General features: G+C 51.3%; 1 protein-coding gene across 1 annotated transcript; it reads right to left on the reverse strand.

The window, feature by feature from the left end:
• Positions 1-4,399: 4,399 nt before the first annotated feature.
• Il17d (interleukin 17D) lies at positions 4,400-21,808 on the reverse strand. The gene is made up of 2 exons (XM_032917466.1): positions 21,386-21,808; positions 4,400-5,219 (listed from the first exon to the last, which is right to left on the reverse strand). Exons 1-2 carry the CDS (start codon positions 21,673-21,675, stop codon positions 4,913-4,915), a joined length of 597 nt encoding a protein of 198 aa, XP_032773357.1. The 5' UTR covers positions 21,676-21,808; the 3' UTR covers positions 4,400-4,912.
• Positions 21,809-24,530: the final 2,722 nt, after the last annotated feature.

Below are 24,530 nucleotides of genomic sequence, written 5' to 3' on the forward strand. Positions count from 1 at the left end.
CAGGCCTTCCGTCCATTTGTCAAGAAGTGAGCTCTAGCCGGACTATGGAAGGATTTCTGGTGCTTAGATAAAAGCACAATTTCCTCAGGACCTTGTGAAACCAGCTTTCCCTCCCCAAAAGGAGCCCCTCCTCCCCTGCTACTCATCCTCTGTATAATCCACGTGGTTTGTCCACCCCATCTCTCCCTGTCTCGGTACTTTTGTTCTCTGCTCTCGTCTCGTGCTGTCTGCCTATGTTCTATCTCTTACTAACTCCATTGTCTTCTGTTTCTCCAGCCCTGACCATGCCCAGCCTGCTTTCCTTTCCTCTGGACTTCCCTGGGTGCCCCCTTCATATATCCTCTCTTACCCATAGTAACAATCTTTCCCCTAATGGAGCGGCCATGTTGGCAGTTTCTGTACTTTACCCCTTCACAGGAAATGAGTTAAGGGTACACAAGATCACTCTGGTGGTTTGGTAACTTTTGAGACCTACAATCATGTTAAAATTGGAAAAAAGAAGAAAGAGGAGAAGAGGAGAGAGGAGGAGGAAGAAGAGGAGGAGGAGGAGGAGGCAGAGGAGGGAAATGAGGAGGAGGAAAATGAGGAGGAGGAGGGGGAGGAGGAGGAGGAGGAGGAGGAGGAGGAGGAGGAGGAAAATGAGGTGGAAGAGGAGGAGGAAGAGGAGGAGGAGGCCCCCTCTCTGGGAAAGGATACTTTCTTTGACCAAAAGAACGTCAGATGGCCAACACATGTCACATACCCCACTCCCACACTGACCAGCTTCTCCACTGCACACTTCTTTTTCCAGGCACAAGCCGCTCTATCTAGTCCTTGGGCAGAGCCACAACTGACCTCTAGGGGAGGGGAAAAGATCCTAGTTGTGGGCACCTGTGCTGGCTAGTTTTATGTCTGTAAAGTTTCAGGAATCAAACACTCTGATAGTTTTTCATAAGAGAGTAACACTCATGAGCACTGAAATGAGCCCAGGGAGGTCACTGATGAGGAACCAAGGCGGGGGTTCATTGTGCATAATTTAACTCAGCAACTTACATAAGTCATGGGGGAGGAGGCTTCAAGTGAGAAAATGCCTGTAGGCAGTCCTGCTGGGCATTTTCTTAACTGGTGATTATTGGGGAAGGGTCCAGCCCATTGTGGGTGGCGCCATCCCTGGGCTGGTGGTCCTGGCTTCTATAAGAAAGCAAGCTGAACAAGCCATGAGGAGCAAGCCAGTAAGCAGCACTCCTCCATGGCCTCTGCATCAGCTCCTGCCTCCAGGTTCCTGCCGTGTTTGTGAGCCTCCTGTCCTGACATCCTTCAGTAATGCACAGTGATGGGAAACGCAAGCCAAATAAACCCTTTCCTCCCCAATTTGCTCTTGGCCATGGCGTTTCATCACAGCAATACTAACCCTAATTAAGACAACGCCAGAGTAGATGGGCTTGTTACTAGAGCTAAATCCATCCTGTCCTGAGTCAGGCAGAGGCCAGGCCCGGCTCTCAACATTCTCAGACAGCGTCACCTTAAAATGTGCTAACGTTTTACGATCTATCTGGCACATGCCGTACATTGTTTAAACAATAGTCTCTCCGTTATTGTTTCCATAGGAACCAATTTGCCACAAATTCCTTAAGTGAGAAGCAGACATTAAGTGAGAAATCATGTGTAGTTTAGGAATTGCAGACAGCTAACAGCGGAAAAATCAGAAACCGACTTGTCCTGTAAGCTGGCATTTTTTTCATCCAAGAGAAGTTGTGCAACTACTCTAAGAAAGAGGTCTAGGGAACCAAGCCAGGAAGCCCTTCATGCCTGCCCCGCCCCGCCCCGCCCCCAACCCCGCCCCTACCCCTGCCCCTGTCCCTCCGCTCTCCCCACCCCCGTGTGCCCGCCCCCCCTCTCCCCACCCCTGCTCCCACCGTTGTCCCTGCCCCTTGGCGTAGGAGCTTGAACCAAACCCTGAAGTATGCAAGGTCAGCACTGAGTTAGATCTTCAGCCCTGTAACTAAACAAGTTTGTTTAAGAAGCAGCCAACGTGCTTCATGGCTTTTGGACCCTCGATGTTGCTTCAGCAGTGGTAAATCTGTGTTCATACGTGACCTGTTTTTGAGCCTCATAAAACCTGCAGCTGTTTCTGCAGCTCTCGGAACGCGTTGGCTGCACTCCTGTGGAGGTGCTTTGGCAAGTGTGAGCAGGACCAGGGCCGTCCTCTCTCCACTCATACTGCCTGCCTCACAACAGCAGACTCGGATGCTCAAAGCAACGCTCGCCTCTCATACCTCTTATGTGGTTTGGACGTTACGTGTCCCCCATAGGCTCATGTGTCATTTTCAGATGAGCAAGATCTAGGCCAGCCTAGGTTACACAAGGCCCTGTCTCAAAAACCGTGAAAGCAAAACAAAACAAACCCCTCACTCACTGTCCTTGTGGTCCTCGGTGGTCCTTGTGCTCACAGATGAAGTCCGAGGAACTTGGAATGTTAAGCATACAGGGCTGTTCCTTCAAAGGAACAGACATAAGCTGTTATCTGGCCAGAAGTCTGGAACAGACATGGTTGATAACATGGTAGCCTTTGCACTATCTGTGTGGCTTAGACCACACTAGATCCTCCCCATATCCTTATCCTGAGCTTGTTTCTCTCAGTCTATACAACCCATCTTATAGACGGTGTCACATGCCCCTACAAAGAGTTTCAATGTAGTCCTGTAGGATCTTTATTTAGTTTACTTTGTGCTTTACTGTGTACGTGCAATTGAGTTGTCACCAGAAAACTTTTCACCAAACTGTACCGTGCTTTTAAATATGCCTAAAATAAAATACTTGGGATCGGACTCCCAGATACTGAATCAACTTCCAGAACTACCTTCTTGCCTCCTGTGGATCCTTACTCTGCTAGTCATGGTTGTGGTCCCTGAGCAGCACACCGAAAAAGCCACTGTGCCACAAAAGCCATCAAGACGAAGGCAGGCCCTTCCTTCCCACACCAGCGTAGTAAAATGTCCCACAGAAGCTGTCCAAAATGGCGGCTCCTGTCAAAATGGCCTCCACAACTTCTCCGTCTTCAACCCTCACTGGAACTGCAGGAGCTGTCTACCGTGGTGCACTGCCTCAGGAGCTGTCCACAGTGGCGAAACATTTCCTGCCTCAGCCTACAGCTTTTATGAAACCACGCAGGAGCTGTGCACAGTGACGGCAGCGCCTTTCCAGCATCCGCCCTACCCACAGAGCCCCACAGAGATGGTGCCTCAAAAAAGCCAGCTGCAGCTGATTATGACGTGGATTAGAGCAAGAATCAGTGTCAGATTCCATTAGTTGTAGAATAATGTACAATGTGTAACTTAAGAATTACTTGTGGAGTTTCTCATTTAGGAGATGGTGAGACCTGGAGGTGGGGCCGGTAGGAGGGAGTAAGACCCTAGGGGCATGCGTTTGAAGAATATCTAGGGACTCTGGATTTTCCTCTCTGTCTGCTTCTCCGTCACCATGAGCTGAGCAGCTCTGCTCCATCTGTCCCCCAGCCATATGTTCCTTGCCAGGAGCCCACAGCAACAATGCCAAACAATGCCAAATGCTGAAGTCTGATGCTCTGAGCACAGATAAACTTTCTACTTCAAGCTGGTGTCGCTGAGGTATTTTAACACATCGACAGAACATGGTGCTGTGACATTCCCCAGATGAGGAAAGCAGCCCGGAAGAGAGCTGGCATGTGGCAGCCCAGTTCCCTTCCGGCAGTTCTTGTCTTGGTTTAAGAAAGAGGCTGTGTCTTGTCCACAGTTGTTACCCAAGAGTTTGGTGACAGGAAGTGAGCATCCATGAGGCATTGTGTTAGCTTCCTGTTCTAGCACGGTGCCTGAGATAAACATTAGAGCAAAGGTGTACTTGGGCTCACAGTTCTGGAGGCTCCAACTTAAGGTCAATGGGACTCGTTGTTTTTGGGTCACTGGTAGGTTTGCCAGATGGTGGCACCAAGGAGCCTGTGACAGGTCCCCTTGGACATATCAGGGACCACCCTGAGGCCTTTTATTTTTCTTCTGAATGTGAGTCAGGAAAGGGTGTGGCTCACTGATACAGAACTTAGGAAGTTCAAAGGCCTGGGTTCCCTCCCAAACTCCAAACACATTCACCTGAGCAAAATCTGGAAAGAAATGAAATGTACACAGCCACGGAGTCCTTTAGCCACCGCTGTTTTGTGACTGAAAAAGAATGTGTTCAGGAGCAGCCCTCCCACCTAAATGAGAGTAAGGGTTTAGTTCACAGTTTAACACCCGAGACTGGACCTTCCCTCTTCCTCCTCCTCCTCAGGGTTGGCTTGATCCAAAAGCCACAAAACTCAGCCCATCCGTGCTTGGAGCTCCCTGAGAATTGGCTAAGACGTCACATTCTACCTCCTGCAACAAATTAAGACCAGTGGCTTTCCAACGTGAAAGAATAACACCAAAAAAATTTAATCCTCATGAGGTTGAGACCATCCACATGCTAAAGAACAAAAGGGAATTTGGTTCCTGGCCCCTCCATCCCTCCCTCTCCACGGGCCTGGGAGGCCTTCTGTGCACAGATGAGAGCATTCAGATCACCTTGGTAAGCCTGGGCAACAGGAGGGACTCAGAGGCAGGGCACGGTGCGGCTGGGAGTTCATCTGAGCACCACGACTATGCGCTGGAGAATCCTACTAGAGGGAAACTGGATGGATCTGGTGTGCTTGTATATCAAGTTTAAAAACAACATGCTCGCTCTACATTACTAATATGAAAATAGTTTCTGCCACTATTCAAAAATAGTAGCAGGTATGTAGTGTCTACTTTGAAAATATTTATATACTTAAAGCTTATGTAGCTGTCTTTTCGAAAAAAGTGGGCAACAGCCAGGGATCGTGGGGTGGGTTTTGTGGGGGCCAGGGAACCTGTTGCAGGAAGCTGGACCGTGACGGGCAGTCTCATCAGCGCCCCGCCGGCCTGTCAGCGGCCCCCAGCAGCATCTTGTCCATGCTGGAGTTGGCACTGTCCGCGGACTTGTCCGGCTCGGGCACACAGGTGCAGCCCACCGGGATGGTGATGTAGTGTTCGGCGTACACCGAGCGGCCACCCGCGCAGGCCGCCGTGCGCCGCAGCACCACCGCCGGAGAGAAGACGGGTGCGCTGCGAAAGCGGAAGTCCTCCTCACCGTAGAGCCCGGTCAGACAGCCTCGGCACAGGCAGTAGGCTTCGGGCAGGTATCTCGGAAAGCGAGCGGGGTCGTAGGAAATCCTGCAGACAGAGCGAGAGTGAGGGCTGCAGCAGGAGCATCACTGCGAGTTCAAGGCCAGCTTGCGTTATGTAGCAAGTCTGGCCAAATAAGAAGGCCCGAGAAGGCTGGACCTGATGACGCATCCCGCAGTAAGCATCCTGGTAGGGCCTATCTGGAACACAAGGCTGTGAGCCCGACCCGGAAAAGATTGTTCCACCATGGCACTTGACCTCTATCATTTCAGATGCTGAAGGCAGCATGGACCACTATTCCGGAGTGCCTGTAAAACTACCCTCTGTCAAAGTCACTAGTGCCACACACAGGTGACCACTGCATCAGGACAGGACATGGCGTTATTCTCCTGAGCTGCAATCTCAGTTCTGAGGAGCCATCTCTGTGATCCCAACTTCCAAGCCTACCAGACGCTGCAGGTCCAGATATGTTCCCTGCTGGGACCAGTTCCTGCAGACAGTCACACCTGCACAAACGGCCACGAGGGGCCCCTGTCCAGATGCATGCTCTCTTAAGGAGCTGAAGCAACAGCAGGGGACAGGAGAGCTGGCCAGGGATATTTGAAAAGTGAAAATAATGGTTTACGTTCCATCACTGATTTTCCTCCAACTCTTCCAAGTTTCAATTCAGATGCCAAATGTAAACACCTCCAGGTCAGTCTATGGGCAAATCCCATGGGAGGCCACAGGTCAGTTACAACAGGTGGCTCGCTTGGAGACAAAAGCAACCCCAGAAGAGCAGCCTGCTCTCACAGAAGCCACCTGCACAGCTACAGGAACCAGGGGGTCATCAGGAGGAACCTAGGACCCTTCTTGAATGTCCCCTTGCAGAAGCAAGGGTTATCCCCACTGCTTGTAAGACTTGTGTGCCTAAATTCATGCTCACTAATCTATCCATCTAGAACACAGGCAATCCCTTATGGGTCTTGTCTTTCCTCTGAGCAGAGTTCTAGGGACCCTCATGTCCACCATCACAGCCCTGACCTTTGCTGAGGAGTCCAACAGCAGACACATCTGAAAAGCCACTGTCCGTCAGCGAGGGAAGCACCAAACAGTGGCCTCCAAATCTAGTGAAGAAAATAGAGGCAAGATGGCGAGAGGGAGAGGAACAGGCTTGGAGATCTTTCTGTTCTAGACCTGGGGTGTGGGAGAGGGGACAGTGGCCATGCCCTTCCTGCAGAGTACAGTGTCCACCCAAGGCTATGCTTTCTTCTTAATACTAACGAGGGCACTTGCCGACAAAAAGACCTCCCTTTGAAAGTGCATTCAAAGCGCACAAGCCAGGATGGGGATGGTCTGCGGAAAGCAGGCACTGGAGATGGTGGTGCTGTTTGAGGAAGAGGTAGCTGGGGTCAGGGAAGCCTCCTGGGCATAGGATGGCTCAATTCCCTTTCACACTGTTTCTAGGGACCAGAGAGTAGCCTGAGTGAAAGCTGATGATGAGGGTGGAGAGACAAATGCAGCCAGACCTAAGCAAACGCTGATTCTGCCCTTCTGTGCCCTTCTGTGCGTCCCTCCACCACAAAGTATGCAAACACCTCCTTTTAAAGTCTGTTGCTTCTATTTGCTCAGTTCCACCATCAGGAGTTTGGGAGCAGAATGAACCTGGCGAGTCCTTGCTGGGACCCATCTGTCTCCTGACGTTCCCTCTCACTGAACATATGATGGAAAAGGAAGTCCTCAATAGCTAGGGCGCATAATGTCTGCAATTATTTCCAACGTTTATCCAACTCACAGAACCCAACTCCGTCCTATTTCAGGTAGCTGGAATCCAGGCGGAAAGGCGGGCAGCGGAAATGAACACAGGTAGTCACGTGGACTGACTGTGACCCGGAGCAAGAGGGGAGAAGGGTGTTTGAAGTAGGGGCCAAGGTCAGAGTTGGGCAGTGAGTCACAGAGGAGAGTGATGCTGTGTCAGGAACTTAAATCACAGTCAAGGATTTGAATCGGACTCTGACAGGTTTCCCCAAGTGATGTGACCCAGTGACACTTCAGAAAGATCCCCCAGCTTCCTGGTAGAAGCATGTCTGGGACAAAGAGGGAGATCTTGGTCAAGGAGAGCGTTTGAATGTCGGGATATGGTTTGTAGTTAGACAGGAGAGTACGTGGAGGAGAAGGAAGAGACACCAGCTTTTGAAAAGCACCACGTCTGAGTACAGAGACCGGAGCTCCAGGCTGAGAAAGGCAGAGCCTAGAGATGGGGCTGCTCAAAAACGTCAGTGAGGATGGAGAGAGTTCATCGACAGACAGATATAGAAGATGTTTCAGTCCATGAATTCATAAAGACTAGGACTTGGGTATGGTGGTACAGCCCAGCACTGGGGAGGTAGAGGCAGGAAGATCACGAGTTCAAGGTCAGGGCGGACTACACTGGCTGGCTTCAGCCACTCGTTTATTAACACTTAGCTCAGCTGATTTTAGAGTCTTGAAGCTCAAGAACATGGCATTCTTGAAGCATCTCATATGGTGGGGCATATCAAATGGACGGCAAGACAGATCAGTCACTCCAGCTGAAATCCCTTTCATTATGAAGCCATTAACGCCAACATAAAATGCTATGACCTAATCACTTCCCAAGAGCCTACTCCGAACATACCATCAACACATGAACTTGAAGATTAAGAGTCGGGGTTGGGGATTTAGCTCACTGGTAGAGCGCTTGCCTAGCAAGCGCAAGGCCCTGGGTTCGGTCCCCAGCTCCGGAAAAAAAAAAAAGAAAAAAAAAAGAAGATTAAGAGTCTTCTTCTGTTCCTTTTTTCTTTTCTTTGTTTTTGTTTTGTTTTGTTTTTCAAGACAGGGCTTCTCTGTGTAGCCGTGGCAGTCCTGGACCTCACTCTGTAGACCAGCCACCACCCATTTTATTTTGTTTTTATGAGCCAAGGTCTCATTCTATAGCCCTGGCCATACTGGAACTTGTATTGTAGACCAGGCTGTCCTGGAATTCAGAGATATCACCAGGTGTGTGGTGGCCTTTAATCCCTCTATGAGCTTGAGGACAGCCTGGTCTACAGAGTGAGAGAGGAAGAGAACTCCAGGACAGCCAGGGATACATGGAGAAACCGGTCTTGAAAAACAAACAAACAAAAAAGAGATCTGTCTCTGGCTCTTGAGTACTGGGATTAGAGCTGTGTGCCACCACTCCTAACCTTGAAATTACTTTTAAATGAAGAGCCAAAAAAAAAAAAAAATCCAAAATACATTGCTATTAAATCTTCCTCATGGGAGAGCCAGGGAAGCCTACGCCTGACTGACTGCAGAGGGCACCGGGATGACTGAACTAACAGTTGGTGCGTTGAGACCCTGGTTGTGAGGCAGCACCCTTGACATTTGGTGGTGCGTACACCAACGGAGACTGGTGATGGCCCTGGGTACCCTGGTGAGCTGGGCAAGGATGTGGGACCTGCTTCTAAGATCACACAGGCCTGTGACAGGCAAGACCACGGGCTTCAGGCATTGGGATCATAGCCAACTCCAGTGGAGGGTCTGGGGAATGCTGCAGGGACCTGGAAGATGAAGTGGGGCTTCGCTACGCAGGGAGGCAGAGGAGGCCGCAGCCAGAAAGCAGCAACACACACCTGGGCCAGAAAAGAGACGACCGCTGCAAAAAGTCACACGCTGGAGCCATGTGTATGAGGGGTAGCATAAGGCATGGGGCTGCGTATGCATGAGCATGAGCAGGAGAGTGACTGTGTGTGAGCATGCATGTGTGAACAGAAGCATGGGGAGAGGTTGAGTGTAAGACATGAGCACATGCGTGTGTGTGGATGCGAGGCTATGTGAGCATGAATGGTACACAGCTGAACATACAGCGTGAGCATGTTTGAATGTGTGAGCATGTGGGACTGAGAACGTATGTGTGTGTATGTATGTATGTATGTATGTATGTATGTATGTATTGAGTCTGAGTGAGAGCACATGAGCACGTGTGATCATGGATGTGACGGCAGGCTAGGGAAGCTGGTGGGCAGTACAGGGTGTAACAGCCCAGGAGCCAGAGCAGAGGACAGGAATTTAACCCCTTAGCTTCTGAATGGGAAAGAAGACCCCAGCATCCAGAGAGACTCCTGGAGAACCCGAGGGACCTCTCAGAAGACCTACAGACATGAGGCCCTTCTCTTTGACATGTGTTGGCCCTGAGACCATCATCTATCCAATTCAATGTCAACCAACATCCTGGGAGTCCTTTGGGAGCAGCCAGCACTCAGGTGTCACTCAGCTTAGTTTTGTGGGTGAAAGTATTCTTGCTTGGGTCCCTGATGACCAAAGGCTCACCCAACTAAAAATATCCACCCCAGTCCGCCAACCGGTCCCCAAGCCAAAGTTTTCCCTTTTCCCTTGAGCCCTTTGGACAATGGCTAGTGACAAGACGGTCCCATGTGCCAACCCCACCTGCCACCTGGGGTAGAATGTGGGAGCAAGGGGTATTTTCAAAATGTGTCTTTGGCACCTGGATTGTTTCCTCACACAGGAAGGTGTTCAACGGAGAGACCAGATGTGCTGTTCATAGCAGTGGCTCTCACTCAGAGGGACGAGCACCACAGACGGGCAAGTAGCCCCTGAGCTGGCAGACACCCGGCTCCCTGCCAACTCAGGAGAAAACACCAGCTCTGTGGGAGAGCGAGGCCGCCTCGGTCCGGACCCTTTCTCTTCCCCAACATGGACATTCAGCACAGCAGAAATCACCTGGCCTCTGAGGCCAGTCTCCTGTCATCTCTGAGTTTGCTGACCACTGCTCTGTGCAAACTTTGTCCAGGACTTGGTTGAAACACATCGACACCCCCACCCCCACCCCGGGGCTGACGAATTGTGGCGTGGTCCTGGCCCTGTGTGAAGTTTGGCTCTGGAGAGCGACAGCTGTCGGGGCTTAATCCAAGAACAAAGGACAAGTCCTCCAGAGATGATTAGAGGTGATGGAAGCTGAGCTCTTGGAGGAATTTAAGTGACCGCAGAGACAGAAAAAGAGCGCTGCCCCTGTGGCCTGGACATGGTAGGAAACAATTCTAAGCGGCCCGGAGGCGGAACTCAGAGAACAATGAACACATCCCCGGGAGGAATCTGCCACCTGATGCGTGCTTGTGAGGGCCAAGTGAAGCCAGGCAGCCACTGGCACATCACAAAAGATTTCCATTCCAAAGCAATGGAGTCTCTCTGGGTAACTCAAAGATCCCCACTCCCAGGCACTGAGCTGGGGGCCCTGACCAGAAGTTGGGGCACCCATGAGGAATTGGGGACAAAATGGGCAGCCTGAAATCATGCACACTGGGGGCCACTGAGTTCAGCCCAGCAGACTTTCCAGGGACCTGTCAGATAGAAGCTCTGGAAAGAAAATGTTGGTACAGTCTAGCTGCCGACCAGTAACCCAGAGTGAGTCACTGATGCTGCCTGTTGAGGGAGAAGATGGTCTGACAGAAAGGCTGAGCTTCCCAGGGCCCACAGACCAGGCTTGAATCTCCAAGGTCTTGGAAAATTCCCTCAAGCAAGTGTATTCCTTTAGTCCACACCATCAGCACACATCTTAAACCAAAAATCCCAGCTTAGAACTTGGTAAGCTGATCCTGAAACTCACAGGGAAAGAAAAGAAAGGCTCAGAACTGGCAGGACACATCCCAGGGAGAACGAGGGATTAAGACAGCGGGAAGTCCAGGATGGTGGGTAATCAGCAGACCCTTTAGGGATAAGCAGCTTCCCTCAGTAAAGCAGAGGCTCCTCTGAGAAGGTCCCGTCAGTGCAAGACTGCCAACATGGAGTTTACAGAGCACCCGTGTAGCTCTCACTTAAAATGCAGGTTCTGGCAGCGTATGGTGTGCGACACACGTCAGTGTAGCACTCAGAAGGATAAGGCAGGAGGACCATAGCTATAGGCCAGCCTGGGCTACACTGAATATGGGACTGTGTTTCCTGAGATGTGCCAGTCATGTGTTGAAATCTTACATGGTGCTTCATGAGTAGGCATAATTAATGTGCTAATAAAAAATTAATCTTAGAAGAATAGAAACAACCACGGTTCCCATCTTCTGGTCCACCTCTGGAGTGCATGGCTGTCTGTGCTCACTTGCAGTCCAGTGACCTGCTCTGCTCACTTAAACTGGTCATCCTGTCGAGCACACAGAAGTATGGCAGCACCAAGCAGTGTCTGGCCACATCTGCACCGGATGGCTAGCCATGGACAGACAGCAGCTGGTGGTCAACAACTGGATGATACATTTTCCCAGTGCCCTTTCTGTGTGACCGAACCAGCCCACAGTGGCCTCCACGCTAACACACGGAAGGTCATTATAACCCGAGTTGGCACCGCCGCGGAATGGCTGTGGACTTAGTTGTACTTCACTGGAAGCACATAAGTGAGTTTTTTAAAAATAGTAATGCTCTTCCCTCACCCTAGAGATTCTGAATTAATTGCTCTGGAATGGAGCCAAGATGCTGCTATTTTTTTTTTTTTTTTTTTTTAAAGAAGCTTCCCAGATCACTCTCACAGATAGCTCTGTGCAGGCTGTTTGCTCTCCTCATTTAGGAAAAGTGAAGCCAGATCTAACAGTGCACACCTCTCATTTGGGAGGCTGAGGCAGGAGGACTGCCACAAGTCCAAGGCTAGCCTGGGCTATATAACAAGACCCTGTCTCAAAACAAAAAGAAGTCATGAATTAAGAAGGGTTTGACAGCTGGCTACTTCTCTGTGGGAGAAGCTTTAAGCTCCATTCCCAGCACCGGGGGCGGGGAAAGTACCTTCCATTTTATCTTTGGAGTTAGCCCTGCAGCTGGGGCTGGCAGGAGCCACCACACCATAGGGAAATCTCCCTGTACATAAACGACTGTCCAGTGCCCCAGGGCCTGAAGCAGTGGGCTCTGTGGGGGAAGCAGGGGTAACTGGGGACACGGGAGGCTACAAACAGCTTCTTCCCTCAAGGGGGAAGCTGTGGCCAGCAGGCCCATCAGCTCCTCCCTCCTTCCATTTGCTAAGGCCCCAGGGAGCCAAAGAGCCGCAGTGTCTGCTGCCAAGAAGCACTGAAAAACACTTCTCTGGCCCCGAAAAGAAAACACTGTGCATTTCTCCTGAAAGAGGACATGGAAAAAACTCAGCAGGGATTGCAGCCGTCCTGACCAGGACGTAGATTCCCTCAGACTCCACCTGGCGGGGGAGAGTTAGAGGTCAGCTCTTCTGTAGCTGCTGCTTCTGAACTTGGCAGCGCCGAGACCGAGCCTGCGGGCTCCGGAACAAACGGCTCTCCTACCAAGGAGCAAGCTCAGGGCTACCAGCAGCCAGGAGGCTCACCGGCCCACCTCCCTCTCACATGTGGGGAAATGGTGGTCCTAGAATCACACGGTCTAGGGACACTGAGTGTCCACACCTGGTACACAGTGACAGTCCCATTTGGGAATCCACTTATTCTGTGTAAAACCTATTCTCACCAAGGGGCCAAGTGAGGTGACAGAGCATCAGGAAGGAATTTGGAAGCTCATGGCGGCAGTGGGGTCTTGCACAGGAGAGAACGGAATGAGAAGGACAGCCGAGACTCCTCCAGGCTCCCATTCTTTTGTCACGGCAAATGTGACGCCCTGAGCAGCTGGGAGCATCTCTTCAAAGGAAAAACTCGCTCATGCCCACAGGATGGCTCAGCTCTCCAGGGGAAGCTGCAGAATGTGGGTCCCGAGCCATCTTTGATGTCCCCGACCTTGGAACAATGGGGGAGGTGGCTGGATGTGCGAGGGAGGAGCCCACCTGGTCTGTGGCACCAGCTGTCACCATGGAGGAGCAGTTCACAAATACTAGCCTCTGGCCTCTGCCTTCATCTCCAAGAGTCCCTGGTATTTTCTGCTTGACAACGTAGTGATTTGGGGAGCTGTATCCTCTGCCCTCCACCTTTTTAATGTGCCACTTGTGGAGGACAATAACAGAAGGAATGTCACCTCGTGGCTGTGTGGGGCTCTGCTGCATTTGCCCAAATCCTTCCGTTGGCGCGGGCACCCACATTTTATTCAGGTGAAGAGTGTTGAAAGAGGTATCCAGAGTGAAATATTGTCATCCTGCCTGGCAGCTCTCTGCATGCTAAAGTAAAGCCCCAGCCCTGGGGAGCCACCGACCATCAAAGCTGACGGTAATCCGGGAACAATGCTCCATGACAATGTTTTTATTTTTATTCTCTGACAGGTGAGAGGTGCTGCAGAGCTGGCTGTGCCCACAGCTTTGTGCTTGAGCAGAGTCAAGGTCACCCGTCCATTAAAAACATATATATTCCTATGCATATATTCACATATATACATACACATATATGTATATTTATATACATATGAAAACACCAACATCTCTTACGTAAGCTGTTTGGGAAAAGAAAGGTAAACCTCCTTTTCTACAGTGGCCAATCGGGATGAACAGTATTATGAAGACTCCAGCCAGACCTAAGGCACTCCCTTGGGTGTCTGCCCCTTTTCTACGTTACCCCTCTTTTCTTAACAGAACGTTATCCTAAGCTGGTGTAGGAAGAACGTAGTGCCTACGTTACTGAGGCTTATCCAGCACATTAGATCAGACAGAATCCCCATCTTCCTGGAAGACAGAGAGCCCTGTGACGTTGTCTGAAGGTCATTTGGAGCAACTCACAGCTATGAAGCAGAGACATAGGAAAGAGTGAAATTCCCAAGGAAAAACTTACTTATGAAAGGACCCTCTACCCCCAAATCCAAGGAGATGCAGGCCCTGGACCACCGTCTGGCAGGATGCTTGCCCTGTGCTGCCCCCTGTTGGCCAGTGTCGCCTCTGCAAGGAGGGATGGATCCCTAGGCCCAGAACTCCCGTTTACAGAATTCTGTACTGTAGCTTTGGCAAAAAATCTGAAAACGCATGGCAGTGAGGGGTTGTGTTTTTAAGTGGCAAATAGGAATGTTTTTAAAGGGTATGTGTTGTGGGGATAGCTTCCTCTAACATTAAACTACAGACTCCCCCTAACCCTTAGCCACTAGACACCTTCCTGGAAACATGCCTCCCTCCCCGAGCCTGAAACTTCAGAGTTTAGTGTTTATGAATTAAAGTTTAAGTTATAAATTAGGTTCTCTAGGCTAAGTAAAATAAAACAGTCAAGGGGTTGGGGATTTAGCTCAGTGGTAGAGCTCTTGCCTAGCAAGCTTAAGGCCCTGGGTTGGTCCCCAGCTCAAAAAAAAAAAAAAAAAAAAAAACAAAAAAAAAAAAAAATAAAACAGTCAACACTACAGTAGAAGTTATGTGAATCTCAGCATCTCATTGATTTTGAGACTCGCGCTTCTCGTGAGGAGATGCCCTGTCTACAGGAGATGAAATAGGGAGGACGGTGTGAGTCTGTAAGGGTCGCTTGTGCACAGCATGGCAGTACCGAGACGTCAGGGCTGTGACAACTGAGATGGTGGGTGTGTGGCTGCAGAGAGGGCAGCACACACAGTGTTTGCACCGAGCAAAGCAGCAGCAGCTCACGTCCCGGGAAGGACAAGGTTTTATGGCACTGCTGAGATCGTCTGCAGCTTAAAGCGTGTGGGTTTCTGGAACTTTCCCTTTAGTATTCTCAGATCACAGTTGACCCTGGGTAATTCAAGTCACCGGAAAGGGAGTCACGGGGGGGAGGGGGCGTGAAGGCAATGATGGTGTTCTTGATTTCTTTACCTTTCTCTAATGTTACGAGTCTTTGATGTTTAAGTCAGGATAATGCTATGTAGGCCCAGAGCCTCGAAAACATGATCCTTCTGCCTCAGCCTCCTGAAAGCTGGACGGCAGGTGTATGTCATACCACTTTGCTGCCTCTGATGTGGTTTTTGTCTTGTTTTTTAAGATGTACTGGGCAGGGAGTGATGTGAGAGGTCCCTGCAGTCATAGTCAGTGGCTACCCTTGTTCCAGTAAGAGCCCCGTAAAGCCCTTGTTAACATTTGGGAGGTAAATGTGGCCTTAGGTTTGGGGAAGATGGAATAATTAATGAACACCTCGCAGGGCAAGATGGCCTCTTAGAAGAGCCATCCTTTCTGCCTGGCCTTTCCTTCTGGGCCTTTAAAAATCAGTGCCCACAGAGAGCAGATCACAGTATGTCAGAGCCCAAGTTTACCCTGAATGCGTGGGCCATCACTGGGCAGGAGTAACCTCGTCTGCTCCTTGGTATAACGGTGTGAACTGCATAGGTACGTTTAGATAGAGAGCAGAAGCTTCTTCACACTGAGACCATGCTACAGGCCTATGGGCAGCTGAGGGGATTCCTTAGTCCCTTGTTTAATCAAACATCCTGGTGGCCCACGTGTCTGCTTTTAAGTCACCTGTCCTCTCCAAGCTTTGCTCTCAGTACTGTGCCATCAAGATGTTCGAAAAGGTGGCAAGGCCACCCCCAACAGGCTGGCACAGGGCAGCCAGGGTGTCCAGGACAGGGTGGGCTCTGAAAAGAGTCATCACAGCCCAGGTGCTGGCTGAAGTAAATGGAATTTCTTCCTGTGGAGAACTCTGGAAGGCAGAACTTTGAACATGAAAGTTACCTTGGAAAGAAAGAAAGTCGGGGGCTTATGAACCACCTCAGGGGCTTCCAGAAAAGTGCACAGGCCAAAGAACGCCTGCAAGGGATTAAGGGGTCACCTCAGCATCTGCCCCCAGGCCTGTGGCACATTTACTTACTGTTGGTAACCAAGAACCAACAAATTTTGTTTGTTGTGAAATAAATTTAGACGTTGGCTCTTAGAGGAGGAAAGGGTATATAGAAAAGTAACAAATAATGCCTCAAAATAAGCTATTTTGCATTATTCATATCCTAGAGAAAAGTATTTTTAGCCGACTACTAGAAGAATAAACAAGCTAGAATTGCTTGGAGTGGTGGCAGGTGTTTATCTTTGGGGCGTCGTCGTGCAAGCCGGTGTGTCTTTAAACAGTAATAAACTCCAGTGTTCTCAATATACTAAGTTGCTGTTTAAAAAATGTTCCTGAGCAATCAAGTTGATTTATTTTTGGCAGTTTTGTTTTTGAAGCAAAGGAGAAACAAGCATATTATGCCACAAGATAAATGAGAAAACATGTTTATGTTCTGGGAGATGAATGTTGCTTTCCTAATAACATGCCGGGACCTGGGGGGGGATGAAGACAGAGGTGCCCAACATCCCTGGTCTTTCAGGTCTTTCACCAGTGACAATCTCTTACAGTCTAAACTGTGATGTCATCAGAGCTCAGCCCAACTATGGAGCCACAGGCTTCTAAGAACCCCACCCCACTGTCTACAGCACCCCTTCTGTGAGCCTCCAGCCCCCTCAAACGGACTCTGAGTGTCTCTCCCTCTGATGCTGAAACTGCATTTCTGCAGCTTCTGCTTTTTCCTCATAGTTGGGAGACTTCCCGTCACTCTGTGAACAAAGGCATCTTCTGCAGATGCAGTGGCACAGGTCTGTAGTCCCAGACACTCAGAAAGCTGAGGCAGGAGGACCACTTAAACTCAGGAGTTTGAGACCAACCTGAGCAACACAGTGAGACCCTTTAAAAAGAATGTGGGTAGGTGTGGTCACATTAGCCTTCAGTCCCAGTGCTCTGTGAGTTCCAGACCAGCTAGACTGACTCTGAGACCCTGACTCAAAGAAAGAAAGAAAGAAAGAAAGAAAGGAGGGAGGGAGGGAGGGAGGGAGGGAAGGAGGGAAGGAGGGAGGAGGGAAGGAGGAAGGAGGGGAGGAGGAGGAAGGAGGAGGAGGAGGAAGGAGGAAGGAAGGAGGGAAGGAGGGGAAGGAGGGAAGGAGGGAGGGAGGGAAGGAGGGAGGGAGGGAGGGAAGGAAGGAGGGAGGGAAGGAGGGAAGGAGGGAAGGAAGAAGGAGGGAAGGAAGGAAGCGTGGGTGGGTATGTGTATATGTTATATCCATTTCTCTTTCAGCACAAATGTGACTGCGTGCTAATCACAACTTTTCCCTTCATGGATGGTGACTGATCTACTTAAGTGATCTGAAAGCTATCTCCTTCTTCGCAGCCCTTCTATGCAACTCCTGTCTACTAGTGGACATTGTGATGCCTCCCACCCTTGCCGCTACAGCAGCGACTAATGTCCTTGCTCACCAAGGTGTGTGGACACCTGGGTCTGCAGGAGAAATACTGGTAGGCTGACTCGCTGGGCCAACGTGACACGACAGACTGGGCGGGGCACAGGTGTGCACCTGCAACCTCAGGTGGGGGCAGGAGACCACTTGAGCCCGGAGCACGAAGCCAGCATGGATAACAGCAAGGTCCCCTCTCAAGACATAGTTTTGATAATTACAGTCCCTGTTTCCTCCTTTCCAAGTCATCCCAATTCACACCCCTCGGCTGTGCCAGGATGTCGGCTTCCTTCTTCCCCCGCCTTCGTCAAAGCAGCTCCACAATGACTGCAAGGAGCAGCTTCTCACTGTGGTTTCCATGTGTTTCTCCCTCTCGCCCTGAGAGAGTCAGATCACGTGATCTTCCTTCCCTGCCCGTGCCCCGACCTTGGCCCACCTTCCCATGATGCCACTGGCTTTATTGGTTTGTGGGAGCTCATTGGGAAAGGAGCCCTTTGTGACATGGGTTGCAAATGTTTCTCCCCCTGGCTTGCCCTGCACTCTTCTCTTTCGACAAGACCACACAGCATGTAATTATATAACCGTGTTTCTTGATCTTATCTTTTCTGCTGTCTGGGGCTGTGAGCTGCTGAACAAGCCTCCTGCACACCAAGATTATAAATAAAGTCGTTCGTGTTTTCCTTCCTCTTTGTGGCCTTATTTTTCACACTTACATCTTTGAATCATCTGGAATTTGTTGGCACACAGGAGTAAGATCCAACCATATTTTCTTCCAGCTGGAGACCCAGCTGTGCTAAATCCATGATCCCCATCCCTCACACACAACAGCCAGCCGAGAGCTCAGGGCCTGCCTTAAAACCCCGAGCTCCACCTACAGTGATCTTTCCTGTGCTGAGGTATTTCTGACTCCACGTCTGCTTTCCTACCCATCTTCCTTAGCATTCTACTTTGCTTATGGGGGTGTGGCCATCTCAGGCCTCCATCCCCTTAGGAGACGGCTCTGGGAATCTAGAAGAAAAGCGAGTTCCCCAGACACTCAGGGACTGTGTGTGCAAAGGTGTAGGATACGCACAGAACCTGCACATCCCCTCCTGTAGACTTCAGCCATCTCTACACGGCCTGCGGTGTGACCTAAAGTCATGCTCTGCACTGAGGCACCCACCGTGCAGGGAATCACGATGAGAAAGTCTGCATGCCCTGCCAGGCAAGCTTTCTCAGGTATTCTTGAAATGCCGTTGGTTGGCTCTCTGAGTGCACAATCTGCCGGTCAAGGAAGGTTGAGTGACACCTCGCAGCTGGTACCACGGACGTTTTCTACCCTCCTTACTCAGGTGGTGAGTGACAGTGGAGGCGGAGGGGGGGTGTCAGGGGGAACAGAGCAGTAGACAGCACCTGCAACAGTGGCCCAGCACGGTCCCCGAGCTCCCTGCTAATGAGTGTAAGCTACCCAGCCCCCATTTTCTCACAGGGCAGATGGGGGTGATAACTCACCACCACTGTGAAGACTCTGGACGAGGGTGAACAAGGGACCTAAAGCTATCTGATCTGCAGATCAGCCCCTCCAGATCCAGTCACCCCAAGTACAGGGCTCAACAACCACTTCCCTCCCTGCCCCTTCCCTGCTTTCAGATGTGGCCATGGAAGAATCAAGTGTCAGGCACAAGTTCCTGTAGCAGGAACAGCTTAACTTCCCACATAGGACGCTGAGTGGACGATCTCCAGCCTGTTCGCCGCCCCCCACCCCTGCTCATCCTTGTCACCTGTCCCTCTCAAAAGCAGTAAGACTCAACAGCCTTAACTCCATCTCCATCTTCAAACACCTCCTACAGACTATGCTCTACAAGCTTGGCCAGAACCGTAGGAGATATTCCTACGGAGGACCTGAGACTTGCGGTGTGTTACCTGTGTGTGCTTTGGCCTGGAGGGGCCGTTAGGCCAGCCTCAACTCCAACACTGTCTCCCTGTATAGGGTAGGATTTGTTATGGACTGTCCCATGTGGGTGGAGCTGTGAGAAGGGAAGCACCACAGGTCGACTTGGCCTGAAAAGCAGCCAAGTCACAGCCAAGTCACGGCTGGGTAACTGGGGAAGGTGGTGCTGCTCAAGGGAACTGACAAAATTGGCCCCAGCCTTGACCCAGGACATAGTTCACACCCCTGTAGCTCCCTCCTTCCTGCCGCTCGGCCAGCCACTCGGCCAGCCCTGCCTTCTCAGTAGCCTGATCCTGTCTTCCTGATCCTGTCTCTATCCACTGCTGCTTCCTCGCTGAGGCCACGTCTCCTGCAAGCGCTGTAGCATGCCTGTGGGCACCTCTCACTGGGACCTGCTTCAGTTTGTATCTTAAGTGTCCTCTCTTCAACCCCACACGGCAAAGGCTTGTTCCTCAGGATGCTACGGTTGGAAGGTTGTGGAGCCTTTGAAGGTGGGGCCCTGCTGGAGGCCTTTGGTCACTTACGTGTTCTCACAAGGAGACTGGTACTCTGACCCCTTCCCTTTTCTCTCGCTTTGCTTCTTAGTGATGAGGCTTTGCTTTGCCACATGCCCCTCGAAACACCGCCACCTGGCACCCACTAGAAGCCTAAAAGCAACAGGTCTGCCTGATGGTAGACTGGAATCTCTAAAACTGAGCCTTTTTGTCTTTTAAACGTCATTATCTCCGCTGTTTGTGTTTATTAATTTTTTCTTTACCTATTTCGTGTATCAGGTGGTAACTTTGTATGTGGAGGTAGAGGATACCTGCTGAGGTCGATTCTCTCCTTCTGTTGTGTGGGTTCTGGGAATCGAACTTAGGTCCTTGGCTTGCCAGCAAGCACCTTTGTCTGATGAGTCAACTTGTCCGCCCCGGTATTTGTTACAGTAATGGCAAACTGACTAGTAACATCTTCTCCAGAATACAAGAGTGGATCACTATATGGTTTTAGAAATGAAGAAACATTTAATTCCAACACTCAGGAGGATCTCTGTGAGTTCGAGACCAACTTGGTCTACATAGAGAGTTTAAGATATCCAGGGCTACATAAAAAGACTCTCACTCAAAAGAAACAAACAAACAACATGCTACTGGGGTGGGACAGCGCAGCTCAGAGGTGGAGCTCTTCCTAGCAAATCTTAGGCCCTGGGTACCATCTCAGCAGGACAAGGAAAACGCCCACTGCATTCTTCCTTTCCTCTGCCCACGACTGTCCTTCCCTAGAGTCCACCCCCATCCTTGAAAGACTCATCTAAGGTGTCTATCTTTCTCATCTTCAGGGTCATGTGAGGGCTACTTATGCCTTCCGTCACTGGCATCTGCACAGGTCACGTGGCCACCATCTTTCTGCACATCCCCACGCTTCCGTTGGGCATGCTCTTCGTTTGACACACACCTAGATTAGGTCATCCTCAGAATCTTGCCCATTCTCCACACAGTTTGAATGCCATGCCAAGGATGTTCTCTCCCTCCCTCAACTTCAAGCTACCTCACATTGGGAGCTTTGCTTGTCACCTGCTGTTCTGTCCCCATATTAGTTTCCCCACACACTCTCTCAGAGGGTGTGCCTCCTAGCTCTGAGCGTCCCAGCACTTCTAGATTACATTCCTACAGGCCTCCTGTAAGAAAGAGTCATGTGGCTCGGTTCATCATGGTGCATCTGGCAAAGAATAGGTATTTATTGCATAACAAATACAGAAAGAGCTGCCAAGAGGAAGCAGCATTTCTTCAAAGAACGTGGCAGACCTTTGTAGAAACCAATCGCTCCTAATGTAGTTATCCCATCTCTCCTGGCTCTACCCTGAGCTCAGAGACCACTAGACACCGGCCTTACCTGGCCTGCCTCCGGTGGCTCATCCCAACAGTTCCACCCGGCCCCACCCATCACCTCCTCCCGCTCCTCAGACTCCGCCCCTCAGGCCCCACTCCACCTCACTGGCACCACCGGACTGCCCTGCCACTCCCCTCCAGCTCTGGCCGACCCCACTCCATCCCATAGTTCCACCCGATCCCCCTCAGAAATCCTTCCTTCAAATCACCGCCCACCGCAGGCTTCGCCCCTGTGGAGGCTCCGCCCCGCCCAGACCCCACCCGACCCCGCCCATCCCGCTAGTCCCGCCCCGGCCCGGCCCCGCCCCTTTCCCGGCTCCACCCTGCCCCACCCACCTGTCCTGCAGGCCCCGCCCCGCCCCTCCGGCCCGCTCACCTGTACGCCCAGGGCGACACGCTGCGCAGGTTGGTGGGCGGCCGGAAGCGGCGGTCCGCGGACCTGCCCCCGGCCGGGCAGCTGGCATTGCGCGCCTGCTCGCGCGGCCCGAGCTGCAGCGTGTGGTGGAAGGCGCTGAGCACGCCGGCCGCCAGCCGCCCGTACAGCTGCTCCAGGAGCTCCTCCGGCCGGTCCGCGCACTCCCGCGGCCGCGCCGGGCGCCTCCTGGTCCTCAGCGCGCCTGCCGCGCGGCCCGGCGCCAGCGCCAGCAGGAAGCCGACCACGAGCATCCAGACCTGCGGGACAGGCCGCGCTCAGCGTCGCGGGACCCGCCCGGCGCTCCGCACACCGTGAGGCCCTCCCCGAGCATGGGCGCCGCGCGGGCCGGCCCCGAGCGCCGTCCCCGCCCGCCGCCGCCCGCGCGGTCCCGGGGTCCGGCCGCCGCCGGCCCGCGCGCCCCCGGCCCCCCCGCCGCCGCCGCCGCCCAGAGCCGGAGCCCGCGCGGGGGGCGGGTGTGGGGCGCGCGTGCACGTGTGCGTGTGTCTGCCGGGCTGCTGCGCGGCGGGCTGCGAATGCCCGTGAGACGTCTCTCCGGGCCGTCCCGCCGCCCTCCCCGTCCCTCAGCCCCAGCCCGGCCTCGGCCATGCCCTCGCCGGTCCCCCTCGAGGGCGCTCACCAGTGTCCCCAACATCGCGTCGCCCTGTTGCTTTCCAGACTTGTTAGGAGGTGGGGCTGGAGGCTCTTCTGCGAAGTAAATAAAGGCGCCGCACACGCGGGGCGTGTGGCCTGCGGGCTGGGTGTCGCCCCTACAGAAGTGGACTGGCGGTCCGCCTGGCTGGAGGAGGAGGAGGTGGTGACTGGCCTCGACGTCTCGGCACGGACCAGTGGGGCCTCGGGGATGCAGTCGGGAGGCCGACTTTGGCTCAGAGGAAACGGATTTCTCTAGGCATTAAAGCGGTCCAAGGAGCTGGACAGGCAGGCCACTTGGAAATGAATGAACTCAAACCTAGAAGGACTCTTCTTGGGACCACTTCCTCTTCTGGGATTTCATAGTTCAAAGAATTATACTAGAGATTAAAAACCATTTATGTTCTGTGAGGCGAGAGGAGACTGTTTTCCCTTAAATACTCATAAAACGACTCCATGCCTCTTATTCGGCTAAAGGCAGAGTAATAAATACCCTCCCCCACCTGACACATGCTGTAAATGGGCATCTCTTGGTCTAGTTTTACAGTGTTGGAGAACTCAATCATGGTAATTAATTGTGTGAGCAGACATGTAAAATGAGCCTAAAGTTCTGTGAATAAATTAAGGGGAATCAGCCCAGATGAAGGACTACATTGAATTTGAAGAGCTTGCTCACTTGTTCATTATTTAAATATGTCTTGCTTGCCAGGCATCCAGCTAATGAGTATTACTTTTGAGCATTTACGCTTTGAGAATAAAAACAAATGGTTGAGACTAACTGAACACTTCTTGAAAGTGTGCGAAATATTTTCTGACTCCCTAAAACGGCTTACAGCTTTGGGTTTTAACCAAGTTGTAAACCAGTGGTTAGACTGCATTTCAGTTCTGCTCCGCAGAAAAACACTTGCCTTCCATGGTTTAACACTGAAATGCCTTATAAAAGTCCCTTCAAACCTTACAGCTTAAACATTTTACAATTCTTAGTAAACACACGGGTTTATGAAACACTTTTTGACTAGCATATAAATTGGTACATTGTTAACATTGTCTCCTTTCTAGTAAACGGGGAACAAAGACATTGGCACTCAAATACTACTTACTTTCCATTTGAAAAGCTCGGTGTAGGAGTATTACAGGTTGAGCTTGTCATTACCAGAGCTCCATTGAACTCCACTGTGCCAATCAACAAAGTACCCTCCAGTGTCTGACCACTGGACAACTCCTCTCCCGGAATACCTTTAACAGTGTTCAGTTTGTGGAAGCCCCCAGGTACTGAGTAGAGCATAAGATCCAGTTGTGATTGAACGGAGGAGCCAAGCTTACAAGTAGGTGCTGATTAAAGAGTTTCCAGATCTGAGCATTTTATGAAGATACAAGACATGTTGATAATTATTCCAAACTTGAGGCTGGGGAGACAGCTTCGTGGGAAATGGGCTTGTAGTGTTCTAGGGGGGGGGCAGGTTCTGTCCCTGACTTGTCCTGTTCTAGGGGTGGGCCAGGTTCTGTCCCTGGCTTGTCCTGTTCTAGGGGTGGGCCAGGTTCTGTCCCTGGCTTGTCCTGTTCTAGGGGTGGGCCAAGTTCTATCCCTGGGGCCCAACTATAACTGGAAGGAGAGAACCCACTCCACAAAGCTGTCCTCCGACCTGCACTGCATTCATCTTGACCTGCATGTGCATTGTGGTGTGTGTGCCATCACACACACAGTTCTAAAGCTATTTTAAAGGTTAATCCAGTTAAGAGTACTGGCTGTCTTGCAGAGCACCTGTGTTTGGTTACTGGTACCAAAATGGTGGCTCACAACCATCTGAAACTAGTTCCAGATGCCTTCACTCGGCTTCTAGCAAAGCTGCAAGAACAACCTTTGAGGTGGCCACGAGGCTAGAAGAGAGCATCATGTCTCTTGGAATTGGTGTCACAGGTGGGTTGTAAGTGGCCTAATGTGAGTGCTGGGAACTGAACCCTGGTCCTCAGCAAGAATGTTGGACAGCGTTACCTGCTGGGCATCCCTCCAGTCACTGTAACTTTCCCACCAAGCACTGTAACTTTCACAGCCAGCGTGTGATTGCCTACTTCCATGCTGATCTTGGATTTCTGAATAAGGTGCCTATGCAAACATTTTCTCTCCTCAGAGGCTCCCTCATAGAGTTCTCCTCACAGCTGCCATGAGCCTCTCCTGTTCATGGGGATTTTAACACTTGGACCTTACACTGTTTTTGGCTTCTTAATCCTGCACTATCAACCTGTATACAGTAACACCCTGATGCTGAGTGCCCACTTGAATTTTTGTCTCCCCTCCCCAACCCTGGTCTGATCTTTGACATCAAATTGTGTAGCCATGTCCAGGAATAGCTGACCACATGCTAGTACCTGATTACAGCATGTATGTCCCATGTCTGTCCCGTTCTGCACTTCTGTCTTCAGATCATGCGGTTTTCCACTAACACTGCACTTTCAGTCC

This window comes from Rattus rattus, chromosome 12 (assembly GCF_011064425.1).
Source record: "Rattus rattus isolate New Zealand chromosome 12, Rrattus_CSIRO_v1, whole genome shotgun sequence".
NCBI classification, from domain to species: Eukaryota; Metazoa; Chordata; class Mammalia; order Rodentia; family Muridae; genus Rattus; species Rattus rattus.